Source organism: Ovis aries, chromosome 1 (assembly GCF_016772045.2).
Source record: "Ovis aries strain OAR_USU_Benz2616 breed Rambouillet chromosome 1, ARS-UI_Ramb_v3.0, whole genome shotgun sequence".
NCBI lineage: Eukaryota > Metazoa > Chordata > Mammalia > Artiodactyla > Bovidae > Ovis > Ovis aries.
Window position 1 is genome coordinate 130,904,869 of NC_056054.1, and position 23,627 is coordinate 130,928,495.

Sequence of the window (23,627 nt, forward strand, 5' to 3'; positions counted from 1 at the left end):
GATTTATGGACAAAATATGTATGATGATGACTAGAATGGACAGATGTTTGATCTATTTTTACATTTCTGTGGGAAGAAGTGTCAGGAAGCTCTTTCTTTAACCAAAATCTCTTGGTGTAATTTTAGTGTTGTTGTTTTTTTCCCTCCTGTGAGCAATTTTTAGGCATGACACAAGTTATTCTAGAATCACCCGGTTCCCAGCTACATGAATGGCTTCTGTTGGAAGTTAACTCTTCTTGGCATGGACCTCACACATTTCCTCGGCAGCTGGATTTAACCAGGGAGGAATTACTTGGCCACCATGTCCTGTCTTTTGATTCTTTGGTTTTGAATAAGACTTTCACTCTTGCCAATTATTTTTCATCTCTTGCTGATTTTTTTTCCCCCTTTCTGAGCTATCAGAACCTCATAAGTGGGGTAGTATGGATATTTCAGAACTTCCATTTTCCCCTTTTAAAAATATTTATATGGGAAATTCCCTGGTGGTCCAGTGGTTAGGACTCAGTGCTTCACTGCTGTGACCCAGGATCAATCCCTGGTCAGAGAACTAAGATCCCACAAGCTGTGTGGCATGGCCAATGTGTGTGTATATATATATATATATATGCTGTGCTGTGCTTAGTCGCTCAGTCCTGTCCTACTCTTTGCAACCTCATGGACTATAGCCCACCAGGCTGCTCTGTCCATGGAATTCTCCAGGCAGGAATACTGGAGTAGGTAGCCATTCCCTTCTCTAGGGCATCTTCCCGATCCAGGGATCAAGCCCAGGTCTCCTGCATTGCAGGCAGATTCTTTACCATCTGAGCCATCTGGGAAGCCCAGGACACATAAGATTAACCCATAGAGATTCATAATTGAGAGTTCCCCAGAATAGAGCTATTTTTTGCATATTTTTTGCCATGTTTCTCTTCATAGCCCTTCCTCCAACCTCCACCCCAGAGCTATCGATTTCTATAACTAACTGAAACTTACTTTTCCAGGTGCCCACTGACGGCAATGCCGGCCTGCTTGCAGAACCCCAGGTGGCCATGTTCTGTGGCAAACTGAACATGCACATGAACGTGCAGAATGGGAAGTGGGAGTCGGATCCATCGGGGACCAAGACCTGCATTGGCACCAAGGAGGGCATCCTGCAGTACTGCCAGGAAGTAAGTCTCCGCGGGTGGCCCGCAGCTCATGTTGGATCCCATGCGTGTTTCTTGTTCACTTAACTTCTTTCATATTTGTATTTTATCACTTGCAGTGAACATCTTGGTTCCTAATGACTCACCGTACCATATTCACTTGCTTTGTCCTACAGTATTACTAAATTTACTAAACTATTAGTAAAACCAACTTAAGTATAATCTTGTATGTAAAATATACTTCAGTTTTTTTAAGAAAGAGAAAACACTCAACTGAGCAAACTTTAAGGTGTCTTGGCACGTCTGTTTATCTTTAGAGTATATCCCACTATGGCTGTGTAGTCGAGGTATTGTGTTTAAAAGTAACTAGAAATTGGGAGATTGGGATTGACACACTATTATAAATAACCAATATGAACCTACTGTACAGTGCAGGGAACTCCACTCAAAACTAATGATCTATGGGAAAAAAATCTAAAAAAGAACACAGATAACCGATTCATCTTGCTGTACAGCAGAGACTAACATATTATAAATGAACTATACTCCAATAAAAACTTTTTAGAAATAAATAAAAGTGACTAGAATTAACTTTATGTTATCAATTTGATATATTTTAGCTCATTTATTTGTGTAGATTTACTTTTAGTTTTTCTCTCCTTGTTACTATTTGAAAATGTAAAACACTTAGATTACTGAAACACTAAAGTAAGAAGCTGCCCTCTGAAATCTCACTTGCCACCACCCTCTATTAATAAATATTTTCATCATTCTTGATTTATCCTTCTTGCAAAAGGAAGAATGGATACTTTTCCTTTCTTTCTTATAAAAATAATAGCTTACAGTAAGTACTGTTCTGCGCTTTGCTTTTTTAACATAACTTTTAGATCCTGGAAATCACCTCCTTGTCATTTGTAGAGATTTTCAGCTTTCATGTAATTTTTCCAAGTTTTCTTGCCATTATTATATACGGTGTTTGTTTTTTTTTTTTAATTAATTCCGTTTAAAATAACTGGAGTCGGGAAAGCTTGGAAAATCTGTGGGGTCGCAAAGAGTCGGACACGACTGAAGCAACTTAGCAGCAGCAGCATCAAGGCATGTTGTCCCACGTTTCTACATAGTTACATATTCCTATAATATGTGACTCTTTGTATTTTAAGAACATTTCAAGGAATTAGTCTTATGCCTCCTGACAAAGCAAAATTTCTTACCTTCCATAAACAAGAGATAATCTACCAACATTTTCTTTATTGTAATCTTTTGTGTACAAGAAAATTTTCTTTGGCCTTTTTGGATCCAAAATTGAAACTCTTGGAAACTGTGTGTTAATGTGTGTTAATGAAATATATATATTTATACATATATATACCCACATGTATATTTTTATTGATAGCACTATACGAAAAGACAATCTCTAAACTCTAACTCCTGTGTTTTGAAAAGCAAAATGGCATGGTGTTATCATAGTATATTGCATATCAAGTAATTTTTGTCCTGAAGGAGTATGAACCATGATGTGAAAAGATACTTCTTTGTGTTTAAGTAGAAATCACTAATATTTGCGTTCTTTATATTTTTCTAAAAAATTTATTATATAAGCACTGATAACAAATTTACTTTGCCCAGCTATGACATTTCTAAAATACACATTTTTGGAAATAATATTCACATTCAGTTGAAGACTTCCTGTAGTATGGTTTTGAGGATAAGTTACGAGTTTGGTAAATTAGGACTCTCCATGCATGCTTATAGGTTTTAGATACTGTTTTACTTTTCTGGATACACCTGCACATTACTGAATATTAAATACATTTTTCTGAAGGCTGAAACTCATTTATTTAATGACATTGATTGCATCATCATTTTCTGTTGAATGATTCTTTTGATGTACATATCATAGTTGGCGTCTAAAGTTTTCTTCAGTGTCGGTTATAAATAACCAGACGTTTTTACTTGCCTGATGACTATAAACATCGCTCTTCATAACCCTGAGAACAACCCTTATTCCCACTCCACTTAGAGATCCCACTAATGCCTGGGTAGCTTGGCTTCCTGTTTTAGTCTGTTGCTTGTTCCAGAGCTAAGCCACAGAATTGTTCTTTCCAGTCCCAGACTTTGCCAGATTGTTGGTGGTCATAGCGTGGTGGGAGTGGGAGGGGAGAGCGAGAGTGAGACCTTGGTTGTTTCTCCTTTGTCTTGAAATTCTGGTCTTACCTGCTTGTCTCAGCTCACCACCCACAGAGATTGTGTACAAGGATGCATACAGGCCAGAGTCTTAGATGGATTAGACAAAAGTTAGGCTCAGTTCAGTTCAGTTCAGTCGCTCAGTCGTGTCTGACTCTTTGCGACCCCATGAATCGCAGCACGCCAGGCCTCCCTGTCCATCACCATCTCCTAGAGTTCACTCAGACTCACGTCCATCGAGTCAGTGATGCCATGCAGCCATCTCATCCTCTGTCATCCCCTTCTCGTCCTGCCCCCAATCCCTCCCAGCATCAGAGTCTTTTCCAATTGGTCAATTCTTCACATGAGGTGGCCAAAGTACTGGAGTTTCAGCTTTAGCATCATTCCTTCCAAAGAAATCCCAGGGCTGATCTCCTTCAGAATGGACTGATTGGATCTCCTTGCAGTCCAAGGGACTCTCAAGATTCTTCTCCAACACCACAGTTCAAAAGCATCAATTCTTCGGTGCTCAGCCTTCTTCACAGTCCAAGGCTCACATCCATACATGACCACTCGAAAAACGATAGCCTTGACTAGACGGACCTTAGTTGGCAAAGTAATGTCTCTGCTTTTGAATATGCTATCTAGGTTGGTCATAACTTTTCTTCCAAGGAGTAAGCGTCTTTTAATTTCATGGCTGCAGTCACCATCTGCAGTGATTTTAGAGCCCCCAAAAATAAAGTCAGCCACTGTTTCTACTCTTTCCCCATCTATTTCCCATGAAGTGATGGGACCGGATGCCATGATCTTAGTTTTCTGAATGTTGAGCTTTAAGCTCATTTAAGCTCATTTTTCACTCTCCTCTTTCACTTTCATCAAGAGGCTTTTTAGCTCCTCTTCACATTCTGCCATAAGGGCGGTGTCATCTGCATATCTGAGGTTAGTGATATTTCTCCCGGCAATCTTGATTCCAGCTGTGTTTCTTCCAGTCCAGCATTTCTCATGATGTACTCTGCATAGAAGTTAAATAAGCAGGGTAACAATATACAGCCTTGACATACTCCTTTTCCTATTTGGAACCAGTCTGTTGTTCCATGTCCAGTTCTAACTGTTGCTTCCTGACCTGCATACAGATTTCTCAAGAGGCAGGTCAGGTGGTCTGTATTCCCATCTCTTTCAGAATTTTCCACAGTTTATTGTGATCCACACAGTCAAAGGCTTTGGCATAGTCAATAAAGCAGAAATAGATGTTTTTCTTGGACTCTCTTGCTTTTTCCATGATCCAGAGGATGTTTGCAATTTGATCTCTGGTTCCTCTGCCTTTTCTAAAGCCAGCTTGAACATCAGGGAGTTCACGGTTCACGTATTGCTGAAGCCTGGCGTGGAGAATTTTGAGCATTACTTTACTAGCATGTGAGATGAGTGCAATTGTGCGGTAGTTTGAGCATTCTTTGGCGTTGCTTTTCTTTGGAATTGGAATGAAAACTGACCTTTTCCAGTCCTGTGGCCACTGCTGAGTTTTCCAAATTTTCTGATATATTGAGTGTAGCACTTTCACAGTATCATCTTTCAGGATTTGAAACAGCTCAACTGGAATTCCATCACCTCCACTAGCTTTGTTCGTAGTGATGCTTTCTAAGGCCCACTTGACTTCACATTCTAAGATGTCTCGCTCTAGATTAGTGATCACATCATCATGATTATCTGGGTCGTGAAGATCTTTTTGTACAGTTCTTCCGTGTATTCTTCCACTTCTTCTTAATATCTTCTGCTTCTGTTAGGTCCAGACCATTTCTGTCCTTTATCAAGCCCATCTTTGCATGAAATGTTCCCTAGGTATCTCTAATTTTCTTGAAGAGATCTCTAGTCTTTCCCATTCTGTTGTTTTCCTCTATTTCTTTGCATTGATTGCTGAAGAAGGCTTTCTTATCTCTTCTTGCTATTCTTTGGAACTCTGCATTCAGATGCTTATATCTTTCCTTTTCTCCTTTGCTTTTTACTTCTCTTCTTTTCACAGCTATTTGTAAGCCCTCCCCCGACAGCCATTTTGCTTTTTTGCTTTTCTTTTCCATGGGGATGGTCTTGATCCCTGTCTCCTGTACAATGTCATGAACCTCATTCCATAATTCATCAGGCACTCTATCTATCAGATCTGTGCCCTTAAATCTATTTCTCACTTCCACTGTATAATCATAAGGGATTTGATTTAGGTCATACCTGAATGGTCTAGTGGTTTCCCTACTTTCTTCAATTTGAGTCTGAATTTGGTAATAAGGAGTTCATGATCTGAGCCACAGTCAGCTCCTGGTCTTGTTTTGGCTGACTGTATAGAGCTTCTTCAACTTTGGCTGCAAAGAATATAATCAATCTGATTTCAGTGTTGACCATCTGGTGATGTCCATGTGTAGAGTCTTCTCTTGTGTTGTTGGAAGAGGGTGTTTGCTATGACCAGTGCATTTCTTGGCAAAACTCTATTAGTCTTTGCCCTGCTTCATTCCGCATTCCAAGGCCAGATTTGCCTGTTACTCCAGTTGTTTCTTGACTTCCTACTTTTGCATTCCAGTCCCCTATAATGAAAAGGATATCTTTTTTGGGTGTTAGTTCTGAAAGGTCTTATAGGTCTTCATAAAACTGTTCAACTTTAACTTCTTCAGCATTACTGGTTGGGGCATAGACTTAGATAACTGTCATCTTGAATGGTTTGCCTTGGAGACGAACAGCGATCATTCTGTCGTTTTTGAGATTGCATCCAAGTACTGCATTTCGGACTCTTTTGTTGACCATGATGGCTACTCCATTTCATCTGAGGGATTCCTGCCCGCAGTAGTAGATATAATGGTCATCTGAGTTAAATTCACCCATTCCAGTCCATTTTAGTTTGCTGATTCCTAGAATGTCGATCTTCACCCTTGCCGTCTCTTGTTTGACCACTTCCACTTTGCCTTGATTCATGGACCTGACATTCCAGGCTCCTATGCAGTATTGCTCTTTACAGCATCAGATCTTGCTTCTATCACCAGTCACATCCACAGCTGGGTATTGTTTTTGCTTTGGCTCCATCCCTTCATACTTTCTGGAGTTATTTCTGTGCTGATCTCCAGTAGCATATTGGGCACCTACTGACCTGGGGAGTTCCTCTTTTGGTATCATATCATTTTGCCTTTTCATACTGTTCATGGGGTTCTCAAGGCAAGAATACTTATGTGGCTTGCCATTCCCTTCTCCAGTGAACCACTTTCTGTGAGACCTCTCCACCATGACCCGCCCATCTTGGGTTGCCCCACAGGCATGGCTTGGTTTCATTGAGTTAGACAAGGCTGTGGTCCTAGTGTGATTAGATTGACTAGTTTTCTGTGAGTATGGTTTCAGTGTGTCTACCCTCTGATGCCTTCTTGCAACACCTACCATCTTACTTGGGTTTCTCTTACTTTGGGCGTGGGGTATCTCTTCACGGCTGCTCCAGCAAAGCACAGCCGCTCCAGCAAAGCACAGCCGCTGCTCCTTACCTTGGACGAGGGGTATCTCCTTACCGCCACCGTTCCTGACCTTCAACATGGGATAGCTAGTTAGGCTAGAGAAGTAAGAAAGGGTCCAAACATCAGGCTTCGTGAGCCCTTTTAATGAATTTGGTCTCTTCTGTTAAAAACAGGCTTCCCTTGTGGCTTAGCTAGTAAAGAATCCACCTGCAATGCAGGAGACGTGGGTTCAGTCCCTGGGTTGGGAAGATCCCCTGGAGAAGGGAAAGGCTACCCACTCCAGTATTCTGGCCTGGAGAATTCCATGGACTGTATAATCCATGGGGTCGCAAAGAGTCAGACATAAGTGAGCAACTTTCACTTTTAGAGAAGGAAATGGCAACCACTGTAATATTCTTGCCTGGAGAATTCCGTGAACAGAGGAGCCTGGAGGGCTATAGTCCATGGGGGTCACAAGGAGTTGGACATGACTGAGTGACTTTATACTTCTTTCACTTTCACATCTGTGACAACAAAAGTGTCCTTGAAGGTGTTTTTGTTGTTGTTGTTGTTGTTAAAGAAGGAGACTAACTTTACATTAGCATTTCCAAAAGTCACCCTCTTGCTTGGTCCCTCTGACTGCATTTCCAGTTTCTCCGTTTCCTGGCAGCCAACTGGAGCTTACTCTTCCCACTCCCCACCCCATTCTACTAGTGACTCAAAGCTGTCAGGGTCTTAGACCCCACGATCTAGCAGGTGGGAGAGGGGACCAGAAACGAGGAGTCGTCCCAGACCTTCCCCAAGAATTTTACTGGTGCTTGGATGTTAAGACTGCAAGGAGATCCAGCCAGTCCATCCTAAAGGAGATCAGTCCTGGGTGTTCATTGGAAGGACTGATGTTGAAGCTGAAACTCCAATACTTTGGCCACCTGATGGAGAGAGCTGACTCATTTGAAAAGACCCTGATGCTGGGAAAGATTGAGGCCAGGAGGAGAAGGGGACGACAGAGGATGAGATCGTTGGATGGCAATCACCGACTCAACGGACATGGGTTTGGGTGGACTCTGGGAGTTGGTGCTGCGGTTCATGGGCTCACAAAGAGTCGGACACGAGTGAGGGACTGAACTGACTGACTGGATGTTAAGAGACAAGTGCTTGTTTGTGACTTTTTAAATATACCTTTTATTAAAAATATCTAAGTGCAAGATGGTTATACAAATACTTTTCTAGAGCCCAATAGTTCTCTCTTCCTTCTTCAGACATATATCTCTGGGTGCCAAGGATAAAATACAATAACAAGTAGAACACAGGACTTGTTCTTAAAAGGGGATCTCAGGGGCGAGAAAGGCTTATAAAATAATTTTAGCAACAGAAAATTGAATGATGATGATGATGTTGGCACATGGTGATAATGTTCATGATGCCGGTGCCATCTAACTTTTATTGAGCATTAACAAGGTACTAAGCTACCTTGCCAAGTGTTTGCCCTCATGATGCCTCTGGGGAAGAATCCTAAGAAAGAACCTTGGTGAGTTGCAGCATTAAGGGAATCAAAGTAAATTAGTGGAGGAGAAACAGTAGCTGGAAGCTGAGGATCAGATCCAGGAGGTATTGTGTGCTGGAAGTCAAGCTAGGTTAATATCTAAATGAGAGAAATGATGGGGGTGCAAATGGGGTGCAGACCAGAATTTCGGTTCAGTTCAGTTGCTCAGTCGTGTGCTACTCTTTGCAACCCCGTGAACTGCAGCACGCCAGGCTTCCCTGTCCATCATCACCAATTCCCAAAGCTTGCTCAAACTCATGTCCATTGATTCGGTGATGCCAGCCAAACATCTCATCCTCTGTCGTCCCCTTCTCCTCCTGCCTTCGGTCTTTCCCAGCATCAAACCAGAAGCGGTTGAAGTATAATTTTTGACAAGGCAAGTTATGACTGTGTTGCACAATGAATGCATATCAAGGGTTTTCCTCAATTCATTAATTAATCAGATAACATCTAAGGTGTTGTCCAGTTTGACTTGGAGAGATTTAAATTCTTTTTCAACAGACTTCATTCACAGGGCTGTGAATAGGAATCATCTGATCTGCAATGCATGAAACAGGAAACATTTGCATTGCTATCAGATTAGTATCTACCCATGCAGAGTAGCCTTATTGTTGCTGTTGTTCAGTGCCTAGTCCCATGTCCTACTCTTTGCAACAGGGTTGCCTGCAGCAGCCAGTCAGTCAGAAGAACATACCCCATGGAATCAGATCTCCTTTCCCCACGACTTCCAGACTCTGGAAGACAGCACTTATATTTCACTGCTGAGACACCCAGTACATAATCTCTTTGGTCCGTTTCTGAATCATGGGCAATGTTTTATAATAAAACAGCCTCTTCACTTGGCAAATGGGAGAGCAGTTTTGAGGGAATAGCACGGGAAGAAAGTAAAATCGTGGTAGGTTATGGGCAGAGTGACATGTGTGGGTGATGCAGCCATCTGTGGCCTCTTTGAGGAAAGACCAAGAGGCAAAGAACTTGTGAGCAATTCCCGGAAAAGGGAGAGGCTTTGTTATTTGTTGGGCTTTGTCTTTTAAAGGGAAGGAACCTAAGCTGAGGAAATTGTAGGAAGAGCAGGTGTCCATCATATGAAAACTAGGCTGAAGTAGAAATAGAGAGAAATGAGATCCTGTTCATAAGTGATTAGCTGAGTCTTAGAAAAGAAAAATGAGGAACAAGGGTGAATTGAGTCAGTTTATGTTGGCAGGTGCTTGAAATCTACTTGTACGTGGAGAATATTTTTTCCTACTGATGGAGAGAATCTTGGGGTGGGGATAATTTACAGAATTTTGAAAGTGGCATCCAGAAACTGGATCCTCAGACACTGGAAACCGAAACTCAGTGCTTCCTGGAATTTCTCTATTGGGATCTCTTGTTATCTGCTTATCCTTTATGTTCACTTCATTTTCTCTGGCATAAGATGGGCTTCCCCTAGGAGGTCAGGGAAAATGGCAGCCAGTAGCTCTAGGAATGTGCCTTCCCAGTTTAGAATTCCAACCTTATCCTGGTAGTTTGCACTCTTAATTCCCAGCAGGGGTTCTCGTTCATGCTTTTGGTCATGCATCTATCTTTGGACCAGTTATCTTAGCCACCAAGGACCCAGTACTGGGACTGGCTTGTCTTGGTCATGAGGGTGTATGGTTTGTTTGGTAAGCCAAGCAGAGCCACCTGGTGTAGGGAGAGGAGCTCTTGCCAAAAAAAGGGGTGATGAGTGGCATGGAGGCAAAATAGAATAATGACCACAGCCCACCCAACACAATGGGCTTAGAAGCACACAGTGCCTTTTCAAAGCTTTGTAGATTGGAGAATGGGCATCTGAGGAAATTCATAGTGCATCATGACTTTAAACAACTTTTGGGAAGGTATGGTGGGGGCGGTGTTGCTGGTGAGATATTCGCTCAGAACCTTTAAACTTGTAACATTCCTTATTGGTATTTTAGAGTCTTCCTACTATTTGCCATGTTGTAGGTAGTCTGAAATTTTTCTTTTATAACTAGAAATAACCTTTCATTTGTAAGGCTGAATATTTTTGTGTGCTGTTGGGGAATGTTTTTTTTTTCTTTTTTTCTTTAAACTGTATGTTTTTATTTTAGATGATTGTTTGATTCCTTGTTAATATAGCCAAGGAAAATACTGTTCATAATTTTTTCAGCTCTCCTCACAGGTTTTGTAAGATATATTATTTTTGTATTCTTAAAGTTTAATATTATGGTCTGTTCTATTGCCATAATTCTCACAGTCGTAGGTTCTGCCTTTAATTTGATTCATTGTTTGCAGCCAATCCTTTCACCAAAGGATCTCAATTTCTATATTTTTGATTCCTCTCTTTCTTTGAATGCCGTCATCTTGTTATTTCCAGAAGTTGTTCTTATTAAACAATAACTTAGTTATTGTTTAGAATACCAGGTGGACAGGTATTTTTGTTTAACACCTTTAAGGTATATATATCATGGCATCTACCATTGTGCAGATTCCCCTTTTTTAATATACAAAACTGTCCCCACTTACGGTGCTCTTCATTTACTGATTATTTTCTCTCAATAGTGATGAATCATTTTTTTCTTTATGTTCTCAGTTCCTCTTGTGACCAAAACACAGATGTTTTAGAGACAGCTGGCTGAGTCAGAGAGGCAGCTGTGAGCAGTCTGTGGTCCTAGGACAGAATGAAAGCAACTGAACTCATGGCTGTGACCTCATTTTGACCTTTTGCTAACCAGTTTAACTCACTTGTTAATTTGTTTTTCCAAAGAATGGCCTGGATAGCTGTGCCTCCTGTCTGTTGGTGCTTACCTTAGTGTGATGTGTCAAATATTAGTATTTTGATGGTGAATTATCTAGTCCTTGTCCTTTAGAGTCTCCTGCTTCTCTCGTTTTGTACTCCCTGCTACTGGTTGTTTTGTCATTATTATTATTTTTGTTTTTTATTTTGTTTTTTGGTTGTGCTGGGTCTTCATTGCCACACAAGGTGGCAATTTGTCTAATTCTGGTGCTTGAGCCTTTCATTGCAGTGGTTTCTTCTGTTGCCGAACACAGGTTCTAGGGTGTCGTAGCTTAGTTGCTGGGTGGCATGTGGGATCTTCCCAGACGAGGGATCTAACCCGTGTTTCCACGTTGGCAGGCAGATTCTTAATCACTGAATCACCAAGGAAGTCCTGGTTGTTATTATTAATACTGGCATTTTTGCCTCTTGATTCCTTTGGTCCTATCATTGGTTGTGGGCAAGGTTAGGAAGAAAAAAGTAAAAATTGAGGCTTCCCAGGTGGTGCTAGTGGTAAAGAACCCACCTCCCAGTGCAAGAGATGGCAGGTTCAATCCCTGGGTCTGGAAGATCTTCTGGAGAAAGAGATGGCATTCCACTCCAGTATTCTTGCCTGGAAAATCCCATGGACAGAGGAGCCTGGCGGGCGATAGCCCATGTGGTCACAAAGAGTCTGAGACAGCTGAGCCGCTGAGCATGCCCCTTAACTCCTGTCTCAAAGCCCTTATAAAGCTTGACTGGGAAAATAGTTTGAAACTTAGGTTTGTGTAATCAGCATTTTATCTCATTTCATCCACATTCTTGGTACCCATAAATTTCCTCCTGTTCCCTAATGATAATAGTTATGTTTCTGCCTAGTCATTATTTAAATACTGGGCACTTTTGAAATATAAAAATTTTCTTTATATTTTTAAATTAGCACAGTGAGTACCATTCTTTTGTTTTTCTCCATCAAATGTGTATTGAGGACTGGTATAGACTAAATATTTGTGTCTTTCCCTAAATTCTTCCCTGGTGGCTCAGTGGGTGAAGAGTCTCCCTGCAATGTGGGAGACCCAGGTTTGATCCCTGGGTGGGGAGGATCCCCTGGAGAAGGAAATGGCAACCCCCTCCAGGATTCTTGCCTGGAGAATTCCATGGATAGAGGATCCTGGTTGGGCTACAGTCCGTGGGATCACAAGGAGTAGGACACGACTGAGTGACTAACACTTTCACTTTTGCCCAAAATTCATATGATGAAGCCTTAAGTTCCACTGGGGTAGTGTTTGGAGGTGGAGACTTTGGTAGATAATCGAGGTTAGATGAGGTCATGGCGGTGGGGCCTTCACGATGAGACTGGCGCCCTTATAAGAAAGGACACCAGAGAACTTGCAGAGTTTGCTTTTTCTGCCTTGCTCACACAAAGAGGGGCGGTGAGCACCCAGAGAAAAGGTGGCAGTCTGCAAGCCAGCAACAGAACTTTCAACAGAACTCCACTCTGCTGGCACCCAAGACTTCCAGCCTCCAGGACTGTGAGAAAATAAATTCCTGTCACTTAAGCCAACCAGTTGATGATAGTTGGTTAAGGTAGCCTGAGCGAAGACTAGGACTTACTTTAACTCCTTTGGGCAAAAGGATTATAGGCCCAAGGTGTCACTGAGAATTACAGTTCCTAAAGATCCTGCTTTACAAAACATTCTAACCAACACTTGTCCCTGACTCAGCATAAGTCCTCATTTGGCAACTGCTTGTGGACGGCCTGTTGTTGGCACAGAGACTGGGACTGAATGAGGCTGGTGCTCTGCACTGCTTCCTGCACTGACAGTGAAGTGAAAGTCGCTCAGTCATATCTGACTCTTTGCGACCACATGGACTATACAGTCCACGGAATTCTCCAGGCCAGAATGCTGGAGTGGGTAGCCTTTCCCTTCTCCAGGGGATCTTCCCAACCCAGGGATCAAACCCAGGTCTCCCACATTGCAGGCGGATTCTTTACCAGCTGAACCACAAGGGAAGCCCTCTTAAAATGGCAGAGCCACCCCCCTCCCATAAAATGACCCTGAGCTCCTCTCCTGCAGAGACTGTTTTTCCCACTGACAGAATTCCAAAGAAATTTTTAGCAAGAATTGGGGTTGTTGGCCCATCGTCTACATTTGCCCTGAGTTTATTTTTACCCAGTTAAGATGCAGGTGCTGTGATAACGCTCAATACACATGTGAACATGGTCTTCAATATTCAGTTAAACCTACCAAATGATCACTAAATACACTCCCTGAAAACAGGAAGCAAACCCTAGATTATTCTTTATGTGACCCTGTGGTAATACATTCTGTTGAATTTTTTTTTTAGTAGTAGTATTCTTCTTCTTCTTCTTCTTTTTTTTTTTTTTCAATTTTTACTTGTTTCTTTTTGTTTGGCTGTATTGGGTCTTATTTGCAGCACATGGGAGCTTTAATCTTTGTTGTGGTATGAGAAATCCTTGATTGCAGCATGTGGGGTCTAGTTCCCTGGCCAGGGAAAGAACCTGGGCCCCCTGCATTGGGGAGCTCAGAGTCTTAGCCACTGGACCACCAGGGAAGCCCTTGCTCTACCGTTGCCTGTTGATGGACTGTGTTTTCCAGCAGTTACCCTCTCCCCTTCAGTTTTGATTGGACATGAGACTTGTTTTAACCAGCAGAATGGAATGGTAGTGACACTGGTTTACTTCTGGGTGTAAGCCTTAAGAAGGCCTGGAAATTTCTCCTTTTGCACTCTGGGAAGGAAGCCATGGGAAGAAACCCGAGTGGAAGAGAATGGAGGCCCTCATTCAGTTGCCCTTGCTTGCAATACTCTAGCTGATACCATGTGAAGAAGAATTACTTGGTCTATTCACATAGTTGTCAGGATTTCTAAATTATTGTGGTGCAGTTCGCCTTTAAGGTGGCTCCCAACAGTGCTCACCTCCCCTCTGGGACTCACATCCGTGCATCGTCTCCTCCCACACTGTGCCGGAGGATACAGAAACGACGCATGTGATGTTTGAAGCTAGATCATAAAAGGCGCGTGGCTTCTACCTTGCATACTTTTGCTGTATTGGAAGCCAGCTGCCATGTTGTGAGGATACTCAAGTAGCTCTGGAGACATGTACGTGTGCTAATACGGACCTGAGTGTTCCTGCCAGCAGCCAACACTCACTCGTCAGGCAACAAGGAAACTACTTGGAAGTGGATCCTGTAGTCTAGTGAAGCCTCCGTTTGACCGGAGCCGTAGCTAACATCTTGACTGCACCCTTTTACAAGTCAGGATCACTCAGCTAAGCTGCTTCCAGATTCCTGACCCACAGAAACTGTGAGATAAGAGATGCTTCCTGTTTGAAGCTACTAAGTTTGGGGATAGTCTGTGTGCAATAATAGATGACCACAACAAACGCTCCCTTGATGACTGTTTTCCTCTGTGGTCCTTTGGTAGAAAAAAAATTCCTTCATTCTATACTAGATGGAGAAAGTGCTGCCATCACAGAAACAATTTGAAAATAACTATAGAAATTATTCATCATGTAACAGCCTACAGTGGCCGCTTGCCTTAATGAACTATTATATTACCTAGCCATTGGTCTCAGGAACCTAGGTGTCTTATAAATATAAGTAGATCCAAACTAGGATAATATTCCCCTTGAAACATATGTTATAAAGGCTAGGAAGAAAAATTAGAATTTTTATATTTTGTTGTCCTCTTTCTTTTGGATGAAATGAGACTTTAACAAATAATGTTTTATTTAAACTAAAGGCTTTTGGTTGAGAGAAGAAAAAATTGAAAATACACTGCAGTTCTTCATCTGAAGTATCATTCCATCCCCAATTTTTACTTTTTATACCAAATTTAATTCAGGCCAGTTGAGCAAATATTTACTGATTGAGGACAGAATTTTGTGTCAGGTGTTGCTGAGTGGCCAGATATCATTCTTGGCTCAGAGAAAGTGAAAGTGTTCATTGCTCAGTCATGTTTGCTTCTTTGTGACCCAATGGACATTAGCCTGCCAGGCTCCTCTGTTCATGGAATTCTCCAGGCAAGAATACTGGAGTGGATTGCTATGCCCTCCTCCAGGGGATCTTCCTGACCCAGGGCATGAACCCAGGTGTCGCATTGCAGGCAGATTCTTTGCCATCTGAGCCATCAGGGAAGCCTCTGTTGGATCTTAAGGAGCTTCTAAGTATACAGTGAGATAAACTGAGAAAAGAACTGAGGAAATTGAAGATGTGGATGAGGCTGTGAAGTAGACGATCTTGATTTGTGGGGGTTTGGGATCTAACCCTAGAAGTGAGTAAGGGCTATGTGATTGTTTTCAGCAAGAGTTTTCTGGTCACGATACTAATAGAAAGATTAACCTATATGCAAGGGTGATCTGAATTGAGAAGAGAAGGGGATTCAGGGAACTTCCCTGGTGTCTAGTGGCTAAGAATCCCTCTTGCGGTGCAGGGGATGTGGGTTTGATCGGTGGTCAGGGAACTAAGATCCCACATCCCAGGAAGCAACTAAGGCGGAGAGCTGCAAAAACAACAACAAAAAATCCTGCATAATGCAACTAGGACCCAGCACAGCCTAAATAAATAAATATTTAAAAAGAGAAGGGAATTCAAGTCTCAAGATGCTAGTGTGAAAGGCATGGGAAAGATGATCCTGTCCATCGCTCTTGTATAGATGAACACATATGTGATACCTCAGTTCAGTTCAGTTCAGTCGCTCAGTCATGTCCAACTCTTTGCGACCCCATGGACTGCAGCGTGCCAGGCCTCCCTGCCATCACCAACTCCGGGAGCTTACTCAAACTCATCTCCATTGAGTCAGTGATGCCATCCAACCATCTCATCCTTTGTCGTCCCCTTCTCCCCTCTTCAGTCTTTCCCAGCATCAGGGTCTTTTCAAATGAATCAGTTCTTCGATCAGATATCATTCTTGGCTCAGAGAAAGTGAAAGTGTTCATTGCTCAGTCATGTTTGCTTCTTTGTGACCCAATGGCTTAAGTATTGGAGTTTCAGCTTCAGCATCAGTCCTTCCAATGAATATTCAGGACTGATTTCCTTTAGGTTGGATCTCCCTGCTGTCCAAGGGACTCTCAAGAGTCTTCTCCAACACCACAGTTCAAAAGCATCAATTCTTCGGCGCTCAGCTTTCTTTATAGTCCAACTCTCACATCCAGATGCTGTTATAAGGGAGCTCTTAGGGTCCGGTGCAGTGAAAGGGAAGCATGGGCCTCTCTTTAGAACCTGCATTCAAATGCAAGCCTTCACTCTGACACCTGAGCAGTCCAGGATGCTGCCTAATGGATCTTAGACTATGTCCCCCTTTTATGGTAGGAGCGCACAGGTGTGTATTGTAAAAGTTAAACGTTGTCAGTTAAATGAAAAATAAGAAAAGTCTCAGTTCTGTTCTTTCTCTTCTTTTAAGGAAAAAAGTTAAAACATAGGCTCTTTGACCCTCCCTAATATGCAAAACACCTTCTGGGACTCAGGGGTGTAGAGCAGGTGTCAGTGACTCTGCTTGCTTGTGCTGGGAACAGGTCTCTGGAGGGAGTTTGAACAGATTAAATCTTGAGCACTGGCTGAGATTTCCAGCACATATGGCTTTGCTTCTAGTCTCTTCTATTAGATTATGGATATCCTTTCTTTTTCCTAAGTATTTTCTTTTCCACAATTAGCAGTATGTGTTTTCTGTTTCTTTAACCTCCTTGCTCTAAATGAACAGTTGTTTTGTCTATAAATTAACAGAATCATAAGACAAAGCATACCAGTGCCTGGCCCAAACAAAAGCTGATGAGTTGAACAAAGCAATTTCCTTTGCCCAACTGTCTGCTCTAAAATATATAACCCCAGACAAGACTTCTTTGTCAACTTTGCTGTCTTCTCTTCATTTTTTAGTTATGTGAAGTTAAACTTAATTAAACACATGTGATCCTTTTAATCTAATCAACTTTGAGGGCACATGGTAGACATGCTGCTACGGTAGATACTGAAATATTCTTGGCTGTTATTTTTGCTGTGTGTGCCGTCCAGTTTTGTAGGCTTAAAATTGACCCACAAATGACAAGTACCTATGAATAGTTGTTCTGGTATTTGAAAGATGCAAGAATTCATATTATGTGAAAATTTTTTGAGTAGAGGTACCCTACCTGTATATGAGTTCAGTTCAGTTCGGTTGCTCAGCCGTATCCAACTCTCTGTGACCCCATGGACTCCTGCACACCAGGCTTCCCTATCCATCACCAACTCCCAGAGCTTGCTCAAACTCATGGATTTTCTAGTAGTCATGTATGGATATGAGAGTGGGCTTCCCTGGTGGCTCAGCTGGTAAAGAATCTGCCCTAAATGTGGGAGACCTGGGTTTGATCCCTGTGTTGGGAAGATCCCCTGGAGAAGGGAACTGCTACCCATTCCAGTATTCTGGCCTGGAGAATTCCATGGGCTGTATAGCCCACGGGGTCGCAAAGAGTCAGATGTGACTGAGCGACTTTCACCTGTACATGAATACAGATACATTTTTTGCATTATTGGTCTGGATAGCTATAGAGAATGCTTGTACAAACCATAGGATTCATAGGTGAAAGAGATGAAATCAGTTTGGATATTTCTTTGCACACCATTAATCATTTTTAAGCAGATTAATATTTCATGTAACCTTTGTCCTTATTATTCTCTAGCTGTTTCCTAAATGCATACTCAGTTATTACACATTTGCAGTGATATTATGGCCTTTTATATTTGACCTCTTATTTATTAAAAGTGTTTTGCCTGTATTGTATTTTTCTTTCTTCATTTCAGCTTTATTGAGATAGACTGGACGCTTTGCACATGTGTATGTGCTCCCTCAGCTCGTCCCCCCGTCTCCTTCCCCGCTGTTCTTTATGTGTGTTCTATCCCTGCCCTGCAGATAGTTCATCAGTACCTTCTTCTAGACTCTCTGTATGCACTAATATATGATACTTGTTTTTCTCTTTTTGACTTTACTCTATATGAGACTGTAGGTTCATCCACATCGCTACAAATGACCCAATTTTGTTCCTTTTATGGGCTTTTTCAAAAGCTTGTTTGTTTATATGCATTTAAAATTTTTACTTTATATTGGAGCATATTTGGTTAACAATAGTTTGGACATTTTAAAAATGAGAAAATGAGCCCTAAGTTAACAGAAAGACAGTGAGGATCTTGGCTACATGTGGACACATCTATTTGTGTTCTCAGTCGTGTCCTGTCCTGTTTATTTTGGTATTCCCCTCCCCCGTTTGTCTTTACATTCAGCGTGTTGGTATAATAGTGACTCATACTTTGAACAGAGTTCTTGCACAATATTTTCCAACTCTGAGTATGAATGTATGCATATGGCAGTATATTTACATACAGTGTCAGAAACAGACTTGGGCCACGTTAATGGGAAATGGGCTGGTGCCCTGAAGCATTTTCTGGGTCTTGCTCTTAGATGAGGTCGTCATTGTGAAAACACAGCAGTGCACGTCTTTCCCATATTGCAGTGGTGTTTCATCAGCTGTGTCTTGCCTCTCAGCTCCTCATTAAGTTGTAATCAGAGAGCAATTTCAGCTTCCAGTTCTCTTTTCCAATTAAATTATATATAGCCTCTAATATCTCTCATTACTACAAGAATTTATGTTAAGAAACAGTTTGAGATGGGATTTTTTTTTTTTTTTTTGTATTCCAGAAAATTGTAGAGGAGAGACTATGTTATTTTAATCCAGAAACAGAAATAGATTGACTTGGACATGCTTTGTTTTGGTTTTGATGCTGAAGTGAAAGTTGTTTAGAACTTAGAGTTAATATGCTCTCTGAGTACTCAGGGCTGTCACCAATTTGAGGGCGTTTTATTTTTTTAAGTTTATGATATATTTTCTTTTTTTAAAAAATATTTGATCCAAGTATAGTTGATTTACAATGTTGTATTAATTTCTGCTGTACAGCTGAGTGATACATGGAATCTAAATTATGACACAATGGAACAGAAACAAACTTGAACACAAACAGAAACAGATTGGGGCTTCAGCTTTGTCATCAGTCCTTCCAGTGAATATTCAGGGTTGATTTCCTTTAGGATTGACTGGTTTGGTCTCCTTGCTGTCCAGGGGACTCTCAAGTCTTCTCTAGCACAATCGAAAGCATCAGTTCTTCAGCTCTCAACCTTCTTTATGGTCCAGCTCTCACATTGCCCATGACTACTAGGAAAACCATAACTTTGATTATACAGACCTTTGTCAGCAAATTTATGTCTCTGGTTTTTAATACACTGTCTAGGTTTGTCATAGCTTTCCTTCCAAGGAACAAGTGTCTTTTAATTTCATGGCTGCAGTCACCATTCAGAGTGACTTTGGAGCCCCCCAAAATAAAATGTGTTACCGTTTCCACTTGTATTTGCCATGAATTGATAGGACCAGATGCCTTGATCTTAGTTTTTTGAATGTTGAGTTCTCCAGGGGATCTCCCCACCCAGGGATGGAACCCAGGTCTCCTGCATTGCTGGCAGATTCTTTACTGTCTGAGCCACTCAGGAAGAACTTTTAAACTTTTGGTTCTTTTTAACTCAAAATTTCAAGCATATGTAAAAGCAGAAAGAATAGTATATTGTATTCCCTCTGTGCTTATCACTCCAATTACTATAAAATCTAATCATTCTTGTTCTTGGAGAAGCCTGGAATCCCAGTTCTCTACCTTACCTCATTCAGATGCCATGCATTATTTCGGGCAAGCTCATCTCTTTTGCAGCTGTAAATCGATGAAGATAAAGTAAAGTAACACATGTTATTTATTGACTTCTGACTTACATGTTTAAGACACCATTTCAACAACACTACGTAATTTGTAGCATGTGTTCTCAGTTGCTTCAGTCGTGTCTGACTCTTTGTGACCCTCTGGACTATAAACCACCATGCTTCTCTGTCCATGACATTCTCCAGGCAGGAATACTGGAGTGGGTTGCCATGCCCTCCTCCAGGGCGTGTTCCAGACTCTGGGACCGAACGCAAATCTCCTGCATCTCCGTCACTGCAAGCAGATTCTTTACCACTTAGCTGCCGGGGAAGCTTTTTTCAAAAAGAAATATCCTGGAGAATTTGATTAAAAGTGGATTGTTAAGTGTTGAAAGACCAGAAAGAACAGTAAGCAAATTCCTTTCAGAATTAGTATGAACGCACACAACCCTGACCATTAACTGTGCTAAGCCTTTTATTGGCCACATGTGATTTTGTGGTCTGGAAACATCCTTGGTCCAGACCTGGTACCAAGGTGGTGGTGGTTTAGTCAAGTTGTGTGTAAATACAACTTTTGGCATTCATTAATCCCTTGTCCCAGGTAGCCTGTTGCAAAATGATACTCCGAGGGGTCCCCTGTTTGTCCTTAATATTTCTAATGAAGGAACGCTTTTGTAGGAGTCTAATAGTACATGTCTTAAAGATATATTTTTTATATTTTTGTATATGTAAGTTCTTGGCTTTCTTAAGTATCATCCATATCTTTTCTTGGTTTGCTTATTTGACAACTTAAATATCATCTTGTCTGAGATTAATATTTTTTCAATTCAGATAAAGAGAGAAATGGAGACTCTAGATTTTTAAATTTAGAATGAAAATGTTCTGATGGTGACCAAGTCTTTAAGGTATTTTCCTGGGAAAGCTAATTATGGTGCCAACCATAACCTTCTAATATGGATCTAAGATGGTTTCTACTCTACCTCTCCTGGTTGTTGGTATTTGAAATTTCTTCAACCCCCTTAAATTTTTAAAATTTATGTGCAGATCGATTTGCTGTCAAAGATAAAACATATTTATATGGCCAGAGTAGTCAGCTGCTTGTTACAGATGCCTGGCCCAGTCAGATGGGCCCTCTTAGCCTAGGGAGAGCCTGACTTTTACATTTATTAACAATAATCCTTTGCTTTTTATATAAGATACTGTTATTGGTAGGGCTTCTCTAGTGGCTCAGACAATAAAGAATCTTCCTGCAACATAGGAGACCCAGGTTTCTGGGTTGGAAAGTTCCCCTGGAAAAGAGAATGGCAACCCACTCCAGTATTCTTTTATTTTTTTTTTAATTTTTATTTTTACTTTATTTTGCTTTACAATACTGTATTGGTTTTGCCATACATTGACATGAATCCGCCACAGGTGTACATGAGTTCCCAATCCTGAACCCCCCCCTCCCACCTACCACCCCATATCATCTCTCTGGGTCATCCCCGTGCACCAGCCCCAAGCATCCTGTATCCTGTATCGAACATAGACTGGCGATTCGTTTCTTACCTGATAGTATACATGTTACAATGCCATTCTCCGAAATCATCCCAGCCTCTCCCTCTCCCACAGAGTCTAAAAGTCTGTTCTATACATCTGTGTCTCTTTTGCTGTCTCACATAGAGGGTTATCATTACCATCTTTCTAAATTCCGTATATATGCATTAGTATACTGTATTGATGTTTTTCTTTCTGGCTTACTTCACTCTGTATAATAGGCTCCAGTTTCATCCACCTCATTAGAGCTGATTCAAATGTATTCTTTTTAATGGCTGAGTAATACTCCATTGTGTATATGTACCACAGCTTTCTTATCCATTCATCTGCTGATGGACATCTAGGTTGTTTCCATGTCCTGGCTATTATAAACAGTGCTGTGATGAACATTGGGATACACGTGTATCTTTCAATTCTGGTTCACTCCAGTATTCTTGCCTGGAGGATTCCATGGAGAGAGGAGCCTGGTGATCAATAGTCCATGGAGTCACAAAGTTGGACACGACTAAGTGGCCACATCATACCTCAGAGAACAATGTTAGATGACACTGAGGTGCTTATTTTTCTCAAAAGCTTATAATTAAACAATAATATCATACTATTCAGATTATCCTACACATTGATAATATCCAACGGGTGCTTAATGTATGCTGCTGCTGCTGCTGCTGCTGCTGCTAAGTCGCTTCAGTCGTGTCCGACTCTGTGCGACCCCATAGACGGCAGCGTGTAGATTTCCCTATGTCTAATGGATCTGGACTTAGCCAGAAATATTTGTTACCTGTTGATCAAGCACTCACTGTGCTGTTACAGTGTTGACCACCATGGAGGGAACGGAAAATGAATCATACCGTCCCTGCCTTCAAGGAGTGCGTGTATAGTCTAAAGGGGCAGGAAGGTGCCTCATTGCCATAGGTGAGTGGCTGGTGGTCAGATAAAAGTGATGGCATAAAGTGCTTCGGGTTCAGAGATTGAAGGGCTCAAGAAGGGGAATATTAGTGAACCAACTTTTGAGCTGGGGCATTTTTCTTGGGTTTTGTTCATTCAGAAGGAAGATGAAGCTACCAGAATAACTTATGTTTAAAAGGAGGGGGGCTTTTTAGACTTCACTGGTGGTACGGTGGATAGGCATCCACCTTCCAGTGCAGGGAACATGGGCTCGATCCCTGACCCAGGAAGATTCCACATGCCTCGGGGTAACTGAGCCTGTGCACCACCGCTAGGGAAGCCCACAGCCCTAGAGCCTTGCCTGCAACAAGAGAAGCCAGTGCAATGGGGAACCTGCGCACAACCGCGCAGGTAGCACCCTCCCCTCCCCGCCCCCACCTCGCATCTAGAGAAAGCCCGCACGCAGCGAGGAAAACCCAGCACAGCCATAAACAAATAAATATTTAAAAGTGGGTGTGCTTAATGAAGGAGACCCATCACTCCTCACTGGAGTTACAGGTAATCAGGTGATCCCTGTCTCATCCGCTCCGTATCTCTGTGACTTGGGTCCACAGCCGTCTCCTCCTAGTATCTCTCTGTCCATCTTATTTTCTTGCTTCTTCCAATTGCCTGCTTCCTGTCCCCTCGTGGTTTTGCCAGGCACCACCTCTGCCTGTGACTTCCCCTGCCTGCCAGCCTTAGCTAACCAGAGCCTGGATGTGTTCGTTCACAACGCTTAAGCAAGGAGAACGCAGTTGACAGAGTGCTTTCCTCTGGCTGTAAGCAGCTTTGGGGCCGGAGCTGCAGAGTTAAAATATGGGCACTTAGGAGAGCTCTTGCCGAGGAAGGGGGTGGGGGCTGGAGGGCTGCAGAGAGGGGCAGGCATGTTGGCAGCCTCCTGACCAATTCAGCCAACGTTCATGAAGGTGGACCACCTCGGGGAGGCTGCGAGCGGGGGTCTCATTGTGTTTCCTGCCTGTGCAAAGTATATTTGCAACGGGGAGGTGGTGCACATATGTACTTAACCCGAATGTCAGGCACACTGCGATAAATACCAGAAAGCATTCCTGAAGTGGGCGAGAAGGGTTCACATCTATTATACTGTGAGTGGAGGAGGTTTTTCCCCGGGGACCTCAGCAGTGTAAGGGTCTTAAGAAGAGTGTGCTTGTTGCACAGTGAGTGTGTTTATTCAGTGACTGCCCTGTGTAATTCAGGAAGGGTTTTTAGGAACTGCGGACTGTCTGCTTTTCAAGGAACTGACCCAAGCCTAAATTTGCTTCTGCTTTAAGTATTGATTACTGAAGGTGTCATCATCTGAGTTTTTTCATAAGTAAAAAAATAGTGATCAGTGGGATCAAATAGGAGACATTTTGGAAAAGGATGGGGGCCCTATAAAAATCAGGCTTTGCTAATACCTGCTGTT

General features: G+C 42.0%; 1 protein-coding gene across 6 annotated transcripts in view; it reads left to right on the top strand.

The window, feature by feature from the left end:
* APP (amyloid beta precursor protein) overlaps positions 1 to 23,627 on the top strand; it is a 312,615-nt gene that overhangs the window by 65,992 nt on the left and 222,996 nt on the right. For all 6 annotated transcript variants that reach the window (XM_004002800.5, XM_004002804.5, XM_004002801.5 and 3 more), the window contains exon 2: positions 981 to 1,148. In XM_004002800.5, the coding sequence (XP_004002849.1) occupies positions 981 to 1,148 (168 nt within the window). The remainder of the gene's footprint in view (positions 1 to 980; positions 1,149 to 23,627) is intronic.